This window comes from Lissotriton helveticus, chromosome 3_1 (genome assembly GCF_964261635.1).
Source record: "Lissotriton helveticus chromosome 3_1, aLisHel1.1, whole genome shotgun sequence".
NCBI lineage: Eukaryota > Metazoa > Chordata > Amphibia > Caudata > Salamandridae > Lissotriton > Lissotriton helveticus.
Window position 1 is genome coordinate 1,875,654,794 of NC_136061.1, and position 15,794 is coordinate 1,875,670,587.

Below are 15,794 nucleotides of genomic sequence, written 5' to 3' on the forward strand. Positions count from 1 at the left end.
GACTCCACCAAATGGAAATGTTTATACTATAACATTTTCGTGTTGTGCGTAAAATGTTGTATCTGGCTACCTGTATAGCCACAGAGTGTTGCACGGTGCTTGCTTTCAAAAAGGTTGATATGTACTGATCAAAGCTTGAAATGCCATGCTAATATCATGGTTTGGCAAATCAATCACCAGATTGTATCCACTTTATTAACTTTACGAAATGTATGGCGAGCAAACCGCAATACAAATGAAATCTGATGGAGACTTCTTGCTGCAAATTTCTTAACTTTGAATTTCCCAGGTGTCTGGCTGGCTCCTGAAATATTTTTGTGTGCAGTACCCCTGCATGCTGGAAGGTGACGTCTGGCTCTGTGTGCATTGTCTGCGTCATCCACAGCACCTATATAAGTGCTACCAAAGCGCGCTGATGTCAGTTTTTATTTCCGTGCCAGCCAATGCTGATCTGGAGAAGAGCTACCCCATGGTGCTGTTGGACCGATCTGCTGCGTTCGACACAGTATCACACTGTTTGTTGCTCAGAAGACTAAAGGAGATCGGACTAAGAAATTCGGCCTTACAGTGGATGATGAGCTTTTTATCAGCCTGCTCCTAGACTGTCAACTTAGGCCCGTATCGTTCAGCTCCCACAGAACTGTCCTAGGGAGTTCCTCAGGGCTCATGTTTGAGCCCTGCACTATTTAACATCTATATCGCTCCCTTGGCCAATCTTCTAAGGACGCATGGGTTCACCCCCGTATCCTATGCCGACGATACTCAGTTGCTCTTTCCATTCGACAAATGTACTCCTTCTGTTCACTTGGCCTTCTCTAACGGTATGAGAGCTATTTCCCACTGGATGAAGAATAATTTCCTCCAGTGCAATTTGGGGAAAACCAGTATTATGCTCTTCGGAGAAGCCCCTTACCTATGGATGCCAGAATGGTGGCCGATCGATCTGGGTCCTCATCCTGCCCCCAAGATGACGGTTAAGAACTTGGGTATCCTTTTGGATCAAGCCCTCACTCTGAAGGAGCATGCTGCTCAGACAGCCGGTTCCTGTTTTCACACAATAGGCCTGCTTTGTCGAGTCTTCCCTCTGCTTCCTGACTCAACCCGGAAAACTTTAATTAAGGCACTTGTATTAAGCCGTCTGGACTACCTCTTATGCAGCTGCATTGGCTTCCTATCCATCAACGGGTAAGATTTAAAATCTGCTGCATTCTCCACAAGTCACTGTTTAATTTAGGCCCCTCTTACCTTTCGGAGAAATTTACACCGTATCTGCCTTCCAGATCTCTCTGCTCGGATGCCAAACATCTTCTTGTGGTGTCTCGAGTAAGGAAGGCTAGATTAGGATGAAGAGCCCTATCCCATCTTGGCCGGCGATATTGGAACGAGCTCCCCATAATTTTGAGTGGAGCTGCGGTCTGTTGTACGCCTTTCCGCCTATACCACTTCTGCCCAGAGTGCTGAAGATCAGGCGCGACCGAGCCAAAGTCATTCTTGTGGCTCCGGACTGGGCACGAAGATACTGGTATCCCGAGCTACTCAGCATGTCAGTCGATCCTCCGATTCGTCTGCCTCTTAAGGAGGACCTTCTGTCGCAGCAGCAGGGGACGGTCCTCTACCCGAACCTGTCCAGCCTCCACCTCCATGCGTGGAGTTTGAGCGGCGGCAGTTGAGGCCATTTGACTTGCCTCCTGAAGTATGTGATGCGATTCTGGCAGCCAGGCGCCCCTCCACATAATCAGTATACGCCTGCAGGTGGAACAAATTTGTGGCATGGTGCACAGCAAAGGCTGTGGATCCTCTCTCTGCCCCCCTTTCAGAAGTTCTCCTCTTCCTTCTTTCTCTTGCCCAGCAGGGCTCTGCTCTGGACACTCTGAAGGTCTACCTCTCTGCCATTTCTGCCTTCTTGAGGCATCCTGAGCAGCCTACTCTTTTCAAGTCCCCTATTGTTAATAGGTTCTTGAAGGGCATCATGCACATGTTCCCTCCTGTTCCTTTCGTGATGCCTCAGTGGGACTTGAACCTTGTTCTTACATTTCTGATGGGCGCTCCTTTCGAGCCACTTCACAATTGCCCTCTTCGTCGTTTTACTCTTAAGACTGCATTCCTGGTTGCCATCACCTCTTCCAGGAGAGTGAGTGAGCTGCAGGCGTCTTCTTCTAAGCCTCCTTTCCTTTCTGTCCATCCGGACAAAGTTGTTTTAAAAACTCGTCCTTCTTTCATGCCCAAAGTAGTTACAGCCTTTCACATCGGGCAATCCATCACCTTGCCCACCTTCTATCCGCCTCCGCATCCTTCTAAGGAGGAAGAGAGGCTCCACCGTCTGGACCCAAAACGTGCGATCTCCTACCTAGATCGCGCACACCAGTTACGGGTAGACGACCAGCTCTTTGTTGGTTACGTGGGCGCGAAGAAGGGGAGGGCGGTGCACAAACGGACCATCTCTTGATGGGTCGTGTTGTGCATCATGGTCTGTTACTGCTTGGCTAAAAAGGAGCCCCCTGTTGGGCTGTGTGCCCATTCCACTCGGGCCACGGCAGCTACTACTGCCCTGGGTCGGGGAGTCCCCTTGCAGTACATCTGTCAGGCAGCTACGTGGGCCTCGCTGCCCACGTTTGCTAGACACTACTGCCTGGACAGCCAAGTCCAGAGAGATGGCTTCTTTGGCCGTTCCGTTCTCCAGGACTTTCTGGTGTGATCTTGGTCCGCAGACCCACCACCGGGGTTGGTATTGCTGGGGTATCTATTCTAAGGTAAGGAATCTAGCACTAACCTGTTTCTTTCAGATGCGCAAGTTACTTACCTTCGGTAACGATATATCTGTAAGAAACAGTTAGTGTTAGATTCCTTACTGCCCCACCCATCCTCCCTGTTCTGTGGGCCGATATCTAGGGTTAAGGTATTTCCCTTTGAGAGCCCTAGTTTTATGGCACCAGTGTCGGTCTCTGGCATGGCTCTGCGTTCCTGGCGCGGAAAGCTATGTACAAGAACTGACGTCAGCGCGCGAGGGCGGCGTCTAAGTACTCCAACATCATCACGATGCCGACGACAGACATGGAGCCGCAGACGACACCTACCGACTCGCAAGGGTACTGCTACGCAAAACTTTCCGGATCCAGTCTGACACCTGGGGATATTCTAAGGTAAGGAATCTAACACTAACTACTGTTTCTTACAGATATTTCGTTACCGAAGGTAAGTAACTTGGGCATCAGGTCAGTTGTAAATAACTTGGACTCCAACTCCCAGAATGCATTTTCATTTTTAAATGGCATACAGGATTGAAAGAATGTTTTCCAAGTGCATAAAGTCATGTGCCCACTCTATGTATGTTAAGAACAGTGACACGATTCATTAAGATTTAGTTGTAAATAGGTGTGACTAAAACTGTGTCCCTCGCTCCTGTTTTTCAGAGTGCTGCAGGAGTGACAGCAAATTATGTTAGTTTGGCTCGTAATGGGGATGAGTCACAGTGTAGGTAACATTAATAACCCTTGCTGTAATGTCTGGTGTTCCCCAAGAGACCAATGATTTATGCACAGGTAAAAACACCAGGTTTAAAAAAGAATCCATAGCTGTTGTCAGTGTGTAAACTGTTTGGGTGCTCTACATTCATGCACCATGGGGGAAAAAAATAACTTGTACAACTCAAGCCTCAAAAATTACAAGTTGTCCCATGTTAGGAATGTGAATCTCATTGTGCTTTGTTTAGCTATTCTATTAATTTTTAGTGGAACAGCAAAACAGCAAGTATGAGTGTGCAAATAATAAAATAAAACCAGAATTAGAAAGACTATTAACTCCTTAGCTGTAAATGTCTTAACTTGCTCTGATTTCTGTAGAAGAAATTAAAATGGGGCACCTTTATGCCATTCAGTGAAAAAGACGTCAACAAGATTCTTCAGAACATCAATCCTTCTAACCACTTCAGTGACCCGTTGCCCTCGGCCATCTTCAAAGAAATTAAGAATGCACTCATCACCCCACATGAACAAGGATTGTAAACTCCTCTATCACAAGGCACGATCCCAGACAGCCTAAAAGCAGCTCAGGTGTCACCTATACTAAAAAAGCCTAACCCAGATAAAACTGACCTCAATAATTTCCGCCCTATCTTCAATATCCCTACACTAGCCAAACTACTGGAAAAATGCATACAATCCCAAGTGTGTGCTCAAATAGAGAATTTCCAACTACTAGACCAGCATCAATCCGGCTTTCGGAAGGGGCACAGTACCGAATCGTCTCTCACGCATGTTACGGATGACATTTTAAAAATCCTTGACCAAAATTATTCCTGCCTCCTAATCCTCCTTGACCTTTACTCCGCATTCAACACGGTAATCACGACAGCCTCCTATCCATACTGAAGGACAGGATGGGTTTCTCGGGTCTGGTGTTACAATGATTCTCCTCCTTCCTCCACCACAGATCACAAAGAGTCACGGCAAACCACTGCCAGCCCTCTCTAGTACTCATGGGTGTCCCCCAAGGGTCCGCCCTATCTCCTATCCTCTTCAATCTTTTCTTGGAACCTCTAGCGAAATCACTAAATTCCACGAACATTCTCTACCATATGTACGCAGACCACACACAACTTTATTTGAAAATCTCATCCCTGGATAACATCTCACTCAACACTACCCTTCAGGCCACACAAAATTGGTTAACTGAGAACCATCTACTGCTCAACACTGAATTCCTTCTCATCTCTCCACCAAACTACATACCCAAGCTAGACCTTTGGCTGAATCACTTCATGGCCTTCAACTGCACCCCCCTCATCATTGACTCCGCCAAATCTCTCAATCACCCTAGACAAGCTCCTGCATATAAAAAATCTTATCAGCAATGTGTGTAAGGGTGCTAACTACTTGATAAGAACCCTGAGAAACTTCAAACCATTCCTGCCACAAAAGGATTTCAAGGAGGTGGTGCAAGCACTGGTCTTGGCTAGACTACGGCAGTGCTACGCTCTGTGGCCGTCCCAAATACACCCTTGCTCCACTAAGGCCATCACTGAAAGCTGCGGCTTGACTGGTCACAGGTACCAAACGAAATGAGCACAAATCCAAAGTCCTAAAATCTCTCAAATAATTACCCTACAAAACTCGAATTCAGTTAAAGATTGTCGTTCTGATGCACAAAGCCCTGCATTTCAAAACTCCCAGGTACCTAGAACAAAAGATCGAATTATCCTGCGGTGGGAGAGCCTCAAGAAGCGCCAACACTTTCCTTCTGAAACCTCTCATCCTTAGCATAAAGAGAACTTGTCACTATGCCTTCTCTGGCGTGGGCCTAAAGATATGGAACGCTCTTCCACCTGAAGTACGTAGAATCTCCTCAACGCCTGCTTTTAAACATGGAAGCCAAAAGATTCCTAATGGACAAATTCCTTCCTTAATCTGGGCTAGGTCCACTGGCTCAATTATTGTTCCTACAACCACTGTTCGATCATGTGATTCTGCTCTTCTTTAACGCATTGTGCATGCCCCTCGTAACCCGCTATTGCCTGTTTATTGTGTTACTCTCCTTTGTGTCATTTGTCTGTGAATCTTGCGATTATTCATCTTGTGTATTCTTACTTGATGTCTATATGGGTTCGACCTTCCTTCCACCCTTTTGTAAAGCGCTCTGATATGCTGTTTGCGCTATATAAAACTTTTAAAATAATTAAAAATCTATGCACACATTTACCAAGCACTACTGCCTGTACAGTTAGGTCCTCGGTTATGGCAATTATGCCTGTTACGTCCTGCAGGACTTCTTAGTGTGAAATCGGTTTGTAGACCCACCTCCCCGTAGTATTGCTTGGCTATCTATTCCGAGGAAAGGAATCTGCGGTTAGCAGTGTCCATCAGATGAACTTACCTTCAGTTACTCCTTATCTGAAAGAAACCGGTTAGTATTAGATTCCTTACCTTAGAATATCCCCAGGCGTCAGACTGGATCCGGAAATTTTTGCGTAGCAGTACCCTTGCGTGTCGATAGGCGTCGTCTGCGGCTCGGCGTCGGGGTCCGCTGGAATGACGTCGCCGGAGTACTTGGACGCCGCCCTCGCGCGCTGACATCAGTTCTTCCTTTTTCCGCGCCAGCAAGCGCCGATCCGGAAAAAGTGGTACCCTTAGTCAATTTTTGACTAAACTTTTTTGATAATTTTGATCTACTACGAAGTCTTTACGACTCTGACGGTGCCGGTAGGGATGCCCGGGTTCAAACCCTGTGCCGACTGCGACCGACTGATGTCGGTTACCGACCGCCATCGCCGGTGTCTTCATTGCCTAGGCCTCGACCACGACGACATGGCCTGTTCCGACTGTCGAGCCCTGACGTCTAATGCTAGGCGGGAGCGGTCCCGCAAGCTGCTCGAGCTCCAGCAGTCGGCCCCGCGCCGCTCGAGGTCCCGGTCCGAGAGGAGGTCGAGGGACCGGTTGCGGGGTCGGAGCCACCATGGCTCCGGGAGTCGTCCATGGTCTTTAGGCTCCTTAGGTAAGCACAAGAAGTTGAAGAGACGTCATCGCTCTTCCGACTTCCCCCGACGCTCGCGCAACGCGGCCGGGGGTTTGGGCGACACTGCTCACGTGGGTCCGTCGGAGCCGTGGGCGTCGCGGCCTGCTCCATACCCGACGTCCCTGGGCAGCACGCGACGCCGGAGGAGATCGAGGCCTTCCTCTCGGCCATGAGGTCGCTTGCTCCTCCGTCGGGCTCGGCGGCGCCTTCGGGCTCTGTGGCCCTGACTGGGAGTCCCAGTGGGTCGGGTGCTTCGGCCCCGACGCGGTCGGGTGCTTCGGTCCCGACGCCGCCCGTGACTTCGCTCCCGGCGCCGCAGGCTCCCGCAGGATCCGGTTCCGGATCCGGGTCGCCGGCGCCGGCCCCTAGGGTGTCGCCCCCGGCGACGCCTTCGGGCGGCACCGTCCCCGATCCCTCCCTCGATTCGGGTCCGGCGCTGAACGGCCCCGCTCGGTGCCATATCAGACCCTGATGGGAGATTTCTACTTCTATGACCCGGCCCCATCCTTTGGCCCGGAGTATCAGGAGATGGGTGGTGAGGGGGATTGGGAGGGGTCTGAAGACCGTCTGGCACGGGAGTGTCTGTCTTACCAGGACTGGTCAGGAGAGCTCGGGGACGCCAGTGGTCTGGATTCCTCGCCAGACACTAGTTTTGTCTCCCCTCCCACCGTGGCTTCGGAGGAGGGGGCTGCTTATAGTGTGGTGTTGACGCGGGCAGCCAAGGCTTTACATCTTGAGCTACCCATCGCGGCCGTGAGGACTAACCTCCTCACTGAGGTCCTTAAACCGCAGGCAAGCTCGGCCAAGCCTCTACTGCCTTTTAATGAGGCCTTGTCTGACGTTCTTTTGGGCACCTGGTCCAGGCCCGCTACAGGTCAGCCTGTAGATAGGAACGTGGCCAGACGCCACCGCCCGGCTCCGGGCGACCCTGCTTTCCTGTCCACCCACCCCATTCCCGAGAGCCTGGTCATCCAGGCCTCCAACTCCCTGACCACGTTCCCGACGGCTCCCCCCGATCGGGAATCCAAGAGGTATGAGCTGTACGGAAAGAAGATATTCTCATCCTTAAGTTTGGGATTGCGGTCAGTCAACACCGCATGCCTCTTGGGCCGCTACACCCACTCTCTGTGGGACACGGTTGCGGACGTGCTGCCACAATGTCCGGAGGAGGTCCGGACCAAACTCAACCAAGCTCTTGCGGAGGGTCGAGATGCGGCACAGTACTCCATCCGGTGTGGGCTGGATATCACGGACTCACTGGGCAGAGCGATGGCAACGACGGTGGCGATTTCGTCGCCACGCCTGGTTGAGGTCCGCCAACTTCTCGGCTGATGTTCAGAACACTCTTATGAACATGCCGTTTGGCCCTCGCCTCTTTGGGACAAGGCAGACCATGCGCCTGAGCACTTTAAGGACTCCAGGGCTACGGCCAGGTCCTTGGGCCTCTCGGCCCGCGCCAGCAAACGGGTGCCTTTCGCGGCCAAGGAAGGGGCGCCCCCCACACGTGCTGCCAGCCACGTGCCGCCGTCTAACATCCATCGCGGTGGTGGCCGTGGAAACCGCCGTGGCGGCGGTCGGGGACAACGGATGCGGCCAGTCCACACCTGCCTCTGCAGCATCCGCCTCAAAACCTTCCTAGTCCAAGCCTTCAGGCCCATGTGACGCCAGTGGGAGGCAGCGTTCGCCATCACCACCTCCACTGGCGCACTGTTACATCGGACAGGTGGGTGCTGCAAATCGTCCGAAGGGGCTACTCCCTCCCCTTCGAGGCAAGCCCTCCAGCCATGCCACCGCAGTACCACCGAGCGTCAGGGGATCACTTGACACTTCTCAGAGAGGAAGTTACGGCCCTCTTGGCCAAGGGGGCCATCGAGCGCGTTCCTGGGCCAGAAGTAGGGTGTGGTTGTTACTCCCACTTCTTTCTGGTACCCAAGAAGAGCAAAGGGGGCCTACGCCCTATCTTGGACCTGCGGAATGTCAACGGCTTCCTCCAGCAGAAGTTCAAGATGCTGACCCTAGCTCAGGTCCTAGCTGCTCTGGACCCGGGAGACTGGATGGTAGTGTTGGACTTGCAGGACGCTTATTTTCATATCCCCGTCCTGCCGGCCCACCGGCGTTACCTGCGGTTCACGGTAGGCCACGAGCACTTTCAGTTTACCGTGCTCCCCTTTGGCCTTACCAGCGCCCCACGGGTGTTCACGAAAGTGATGGCGGTGATCGCAGCTCATCCGCGCAGGTTAGGTGTTTCAGTCTTCCCCTACCTCGACGACTGGTTGTTGAAGGCGGGCTCGCCCCAGACAGTCGTCAGCCACCTCCAGACTACGGCCGACCTCTTGCATCTGCTGGGGTTCTCCATCAATGTGCCGATGTCACACCTGTGTCCCTCTCAGAAGCTCTGCCTCACCGGAGCGGTTCTAGTCTCAGCGCAGTTTCGGGTTTATCCTCCCGAACAGCGGGTTTGGGATATTCAGGCTATGATTCCGATCTTTCAGCCGTTATCCCGAGTCTCGGTCAGGTTGACGCTGCGGCTTCTGGGGCTGATGGCCTCCTGCATGCCTCTGGTGCATCACGCCAGGTGGCGGATGCAGGCTCTGCAGTAGGACCTGAAGTTTCAGTGGGCCCAGCATCAGGGCAACTTGTCCGACCATGTTTTGATCTCGGAGGGGCACTGCAAGACAGTTGCAGTGGTGGCTCACGGACCGCGATTGGGTCAGCGGCAGATCCCTCTCCCTACCCCACCTGGAGCACGTAGTTGTGACGGACGCGTCCCGCCAGGGCTGGGCGGGCCACATGGGAGAGGCGGAGATCAGAGGCCTCTGGTCTCCGGCGGAGTCCCAGCTCCACATCAACCTTCTGGAGCTGCGGGCGATCCGACTTGCACTGAGGGCATTCCTCCCCTCTGTCCGGGGGAGTGTAGTGCGGGTGTTCGCGGACAACACCATCGCCATGTGGTACTGCAACAAACAGGGCGGGGTGGGGTGGTGGACCCTATGCCAGGAGGCTCTGCGCCTCTGGCAGTGGCTGGAACATCAGGGCGTGACCATGGTGGTTCAACACCTGGCCAGTTCTCTGAACGCCTGGGCGGACGAACTCAGCCGTCGGTGCATGATGGATCACAAATGGCGTCTGAACTCGGACGTGGCGCAAGGCCTCTTTCAGCAGTGGGGAGAGCCTTGGTTAGATCTATTCGCCACCGAAGAGAACGCGCAATGTCAGTTCTGCGCGTCGGAATTTCCAAGGCGGCACTCGCTCGGAGACGCTTTTCGTCGCGAGTGGAGCTGCGGTCTGTTGTACGCCTTTCCGCCTATACCACTTCTGCCCAGAGTGCTGAAGATCAGGCGCGACCAGGCCCAAGTTATCCTTGTGAATTCGGTCTGGGCACGAAGATACTGGTATCCCAAGCTACTCAGTATGTCTGTCGATCCCCCGATTCGTCTGCCTCTTCAGGAGGACCTTCTGTCGCAGCTCCCAAACCTGTCCAGTCTCCACCTCCATGCTTGGAGATTGAGCGGCGGCAGTTGAGGCCATTTGACTTGCCTCCTGAAGTATGTACTGTGATTCTGGCAGCCAGGCGTCCCTCCACAAAGTCGGTATACGCCTGCAGGTGGAACAAGTTTGTGGCATGGTGCACAGCAAAGGCTGTGGATCCTCTCTCTGCACCCCTTTCTGAGGTTCTCCTCTTCCTTCTTTCTCTTGCCAAGCAGGGCTCTGCTCTGGGCACTATCAAGGACTACCTTTCTGCCATTTCAGCCTTTTTGAGGTTACCTGATCAGCCATCTTTGTTCAAGTCCCCCATTGTAAATAGGTTTTTGAAGGGCATCACACACACGTTTCCTCCTGTTCCATTCGTGATGCCTCAGTGGGACTTGAACCGTGTACTTACTTTTTTGATGTGCGCTCCCTTTGAGCCACTTCATAACTGTCCTCTCCACCTTCTTACTCTGAAGACTGCTTTCCTGGTTGCCATCACCTCTGCCAGGAGGGTGAGTGAGCTCCAGGTCCTTTATTCTAAACCTCCTTTCCTTTCTGTCCATCCGGACAAAGTTGTGTTGCGGACAAGAACCTCTTTCCTGCCCAAGGTAGTCACAGCCTTCCACATCGGGCAGTCCATCACTTTGCCCACCTTCTTTCCGCATCCCTCGAAAGAGGAAGAGAGGCTCCACCGTCTGGACCCAAAACGTGCACTCTCCTTCTACCTGGTGGTACAAAAGGGGGTGGTGATGGACAGAGCATCCTTCTACCTGGATCGCACTCGCTAGTTCTGGGTGGATGACCAACTCTTCGTTGGTTACGTGGGCGCTAAGAAAGGTCGGGGCGGTGCACAAGCGGACCATCTCTTGGTGGGTCGTCTTGTGCATCAAAGTATGCTACTCCTTGGCTAAAAAGGAGCCTCCTGTTGGGCTGAGGGCCCATTCCACTCGGGCCACAGCAGATATTACTGCCCTGGACCGGGGAGTCCCCTTGCAGGACATATGTCAGGCAGCTACGTGGGCCTCGCTGCACACGTTTGCAAGACACTACTGCCTGGACTGCCAAGTCCGGAGGGATGGCTTCTTTGGCCGTTCAGTCCTCCAGGACTTTCTTGTGTGATTATTGGTTCGCAGACCCACCACTGGGGTTGGTATTGCTGGGGTATCTATTCTAAGGTAAGGAATTTAATACTAACCTTTTTCATTCAAATGCACAAGTTACTTACCTTTGGTAACGATATATCTGTAAGAAACAGTAGTTAGTATTAGATTCCTTACCGACCCACCCATCCTCCCCGTTCTGTGAACCGATATCTAGGGTTAAGATCATCCCCTTTCAGGGCCCTAGTTTCATGGCACCAGTGTTGGTTTTTATCATGGCTCTGTTTCTTGCGCAGAAAAGCTGTGTATAAGAACTGACGTCAGTGCACGAGGGCGGCGTCTAAGGACTCCGGCGACGTCATTCCGGCGCCCACAACGACGCCGGCAACTGATGCGGAGCCGCAGACGACGCCTATCGATGCGCAAGGGTACTGCTACGCAAAAATTTCCGGATCCAGTCTGACGCCTGGGGATATTCTAAGGTAAGGAATCTAATACTAACTGCTGTTTCTTACAGAAATATCGTTACCGAAGTTAAGTAACTTGTGCATCTGGTAGACTCTTTCTTCCCGCAGATTCCTTACCGACCCACCTATCCTCCCCTCAAATGGATTTATAGGTTCAGGCTGTTTCCCTTTCAGGGCCCTAGTTTAACACACCAGAGGTCTGTACTCTTCATGGCTCTGTGCTCTGGCATGGAAAGTCGTGAAAGGAAACCGATGTCCGCACGCTGGAGTGGTGCTAATATATGCATTGCGCACATTGCATCCAGTGATGCCACACTGAATCAAATTATGCTGCCTACCAGCGCAGGGGTAGTGCTCTCGAAACATTACGGATCCAGGGCGCCTGTGGGTAATACAAAGGTAAAGAATCTGTGGCTAGATATTCTCTACCATATCAAGCGTGAACGGAGGCTAGTCATTTGTTCAACAGGTACTTGTTCAGAATACTAAGTAAAATTGACAATCTTTTTTTTGCTTTTACACTACTGCTTGAAGGTAAAACCATTGGGGATTTCTAAATTCGTTGTATGAAGTTTACAAGTTTTCTGTGCAAGGGGAAAACAAACACTTAACTGAACTGCATTCACATTCTATTTGCAAAATAGATGGTAGGAGCAATGGATTTTTGAGTAACATTCCTTTAGTGCACCTTTGTGACTTCCCTAAATGGCTAAGCCCACAGTTTCATAACATAGTGGCTGGTTATCCAAGTTGATCAGACCGTGTTAAAGACTTCGAGCCCGATAAATGATTTGATAGGTGGCCCAGCTTGTAAGTGTTGCAGAAATGATTGTATCCACCACCTTTGAGGACTAGCACCCACAAAATAACTGATCTCTGTGCCGTCAGATAAACTGCCGTCATGGCTGTCCCTCTGAAGCTATTTCATTTTTGGACGGCTGCGGTCTGTTAGGGGGCCTTTCACCAAACTGTTCTTGAATTTCCTAAAGCATGAGGTTGTGAAAAACAAAAAAAAAATGAACCCTTACACCTTGGTGCTTTCTCCTTGGGATTGTGGGTAATTTTTGCTGTCCTTGACCGCTGTTTTAGTGATGTGACAGCCAGACAAAAAGATATTATGCCGTCCGCTCTAAATAAGACGGGTGGTATAATGCCCCCATACTCCATTAATCCGTTGGACTAAGCTTTCCAAAGATAAAGCCAGCCGGGGCATCGTTTAAATTACCTCCTTGTGTTTTATGTTCATTTTTATTTTGATGGTGTACATTGAAAACAATCAATTTTTATGGTATTTCATGGAGAAATAAAAGCGTCATTAAAGGTATCAGTGTTTGTGCAGAGGCAATAGTTCTCAAGCATTTAATGATGGTTCTCATCCAGGAGGTATGGACACCGTTGTTTCAGTGGCGTGTATAGTGTCTTTTTCACCTGTGTTGCCTTCAGTTCTGTGAGATCGATTGTATTCCACCACTGTAGAAAGGATGGATGTTTAGAGTCTTTCCCTCAGATGGTGACTTGTTGGAGTGCAGTTGCCGACAGAAGGTCTAGCAACTTGGTTTTATTTTTATAGCATAAGGAGATCTCTTAATGATACCCCATTGCTTTTAAACAGCTGATTTTGTTCTAGGAAGTTTTTAATTTGGGATATATGAAGATTGTGTTCGGTGTTCGCTTTTTTCTTGCAGCGTCTTCATAGGTAGTCATTTAAGAGACCTGCTTTGAAGAGTCTGTTAGGAAACCAGCACGTTCTCTGCAGGGCTAAAAATTCAATTGTCAGATGCTGGCTAGTAGCACTTCTTAGCTCTGGCCCAGGCTAGTTTCACTGTTGATCATCTATATTTTTTGTAATGAAAACTAGAATTATTTGAAACCAATATTGAAATGCACAGAAAGTGAATAAAGTGGATAAAGTATGTAACTGATAAAGAGCGTAATTTTAGTATAGTTGAGAAACTAGTTCATTGAGTGTTGTACATAATACTTTATATTGTATAATTTCATTATTTGAACCCAGTGAAAATGCATACCAAGTGAATAAAGTGCATGCCTTTGATACAGTGAATAGCTTTTGACATAGTCGAGTAACTAATTTGATGTGTTAAGTATGTTAAAGCAGTTTTCTCTGTGATTTGTTGTAGGTTTGAGGGTCACATAGATCTGTGCCCTCCGGGCATGAGCCCTTCAAATTTTTTGGTCAGCAAAAACGTACTTGAAGCAATAAAAACAAGATTAAAATCCTTCCACAACCTGCTAATTGAGCCTCCAAAGGTGAGTAAAACATCTGTGATTTGGCAGATTGCGAATCAGTCTGTGAATCATTCTTTGAATTTGCCATTTCGTAACAGATAAAAAGGCTTACAAGGCTTTGCTTCCCAAAACCTGCAAAATGTATGGAAAGGCATTGAGCTTTTGATAAGATTGTAAAAAAAAAAGAAGAAACTTTCCCTGTACTTTTCCAATCATTTCACCTTTTTACAGAAAATTCTCATCTGCTAAAACGAACTAAAACAATACCACTGTTGTAAAGATTCCCACTGGTAAGTTTTGCAGTCTTTTATTTCTTAAATGCAGAGCCACCAACTCCAGTTGCCAGCCTGCCAACACTCCTGGTAAGAACTGTTCCCACACGAGACCGCTACCATGGTGATGGAACGCCAGGCTAAGCAGCTCAAAGAATAACCACAACACACACCAATATTGGTTCATAGATCTCCTTCACATCCCAACAGGCTATTGACCAGCACAATATCCTTTCTTCTCTGATCATAAGGCAAGGTACATCACCAGAATCTAGTTGCTGACCTTGGTATCTGATTTAATTTTTGCCCACCCCAACAAGCACACATCCCTATGTCACGGGAAGCTCCTTAATGAGGGAGGAAATTAACTAGAGGGACTGGGTTACCAGGGACTGCATCCTCCTAATTATATGTCCATAAACTTTGGGTAATTCTCTAGTTTAGGTGGGGAGGAGCTCCTTTACATTGAGCACCCAACAATACCACAAACACACTAAATCTGTTCACGTTTGTTTCTCTAGCAGAAGTTTTAAATATAGGGTTAGCACAGTGCCATTCATGCTGAGCTAGCGAATGACAGCCTCTTGCCATATTTATAGCAAAGTCTTTAAGAATTTGATTAGCAAGTGCCATCTATGCAGAGCTGAAAAATGACAAAAGCTTTCTACCACTCCAGGCTCAGTATTACAGCTTTGGATTGGTAAAATACAGTCCAAGCCAACCTGGAAAGAATCAAAGCAACCCCTGACATGGTTTGCTCTAGGTGGAGTTCATCAGAGGTATAGCTTTGTCCAGACACAAAAAGCACCCAGTGTGAGTCGGCCAATAACCTTTCACGCTTAGAGTGCCCCCTAAATTATGCAAAAAAGGAAGCCTTGGAACTCTGGCTAATTCCCAAGTTTAGGTGGTGAGCAGCTCCTATCTGTATTTATCGATCTATATTGGAAAAGTGTGCGTGTGTGCGTGTGTGTGTGTGTGTGTGTGTGTGTGTGCGTGTGTGTGCGTGTGTGTGCGTGTGTGTGTGTGTGTGTGTGTGTGTATGTGTGTATATATATATATATATATATATATATCAAAATAACACCACTCCAAATAAAGAAGGTGAGAGGCCACTTCAGGGGACAGCAGAGAGAGCCTTTATAAAGTAACAGCATGGGCATGATGCATTTCGGCACTGTGGCCTTCCTCAGATGCCACTGTAAGTCCGGTTGCAGCTTCTCCCCCGCCTTTTAGGTCTCCTGTGCTCTCCCCAATTGGAGGGTCAAAGTTCAGCCCCAAGTCACATGGTCGCACTGCCACAGCGACCCATGTGAAACTCCAAGTCCCAGAATGCAATGTTTTCGGGTGCGGGTGCTGTGAGCAAAGTTACTGGGGAAAGGCGCGTTGTGTAGAGATGAGCAGACCAGACAAAAAATGATAAATTAAGGCCTCCCTGAGTCCCCTTAACGCTCCCAACCTGCGTTAACGATTCCGCCGGGCTGTGAGTCGACTTGTCAGTGCAAACGGCTCCCCGTGAAGTCACGAGCTGCTGCTAGCAGCATCCCTGGCGTCGTCGGCAACTTGGGTGGGCAGGAGCGAATCCGATACCTTGTAGAAACAAACAAGCTGGAACAGCTGATGCCAGAATCTCCTGCCACTATATATATATGTATGTATTAAAGAACATAAAGCTTTTAAATTTCACCGAGACAGAGTAGACTATGAAACTGGCCGGATTTTCACTTTTTCTA

The 15,794-nt window shown here is 49.7% G+C and overlaps 1 protein-coding gene across 10 annotated transcripts in view; it reads left to right on the forward strand.

Moving 5' to 3' along the window:
* Positions 1-15,794, forward strand: part of PPP6R3 (protein phosphatase 6 regulatory subunit 3) — a 1,896,334-nt gene that overhangs the window by 763,234 nt on the left and 1,117,306 nt on the right. For all 10 annotated transcript variants that reach the window (XM_078682862.1, XM_078682861.1, XM_078682859.1 and 7 more), the window contains one exon: positions 13,684-13,813. In XM_078682862.1, the coding sequence (XP_078538988.1) occupies positions 13,684-13,813 (130 nt within the window). The remainder of the gene's footprint in view (positions 1-13,683; positions 13,814-15,794) is intronic.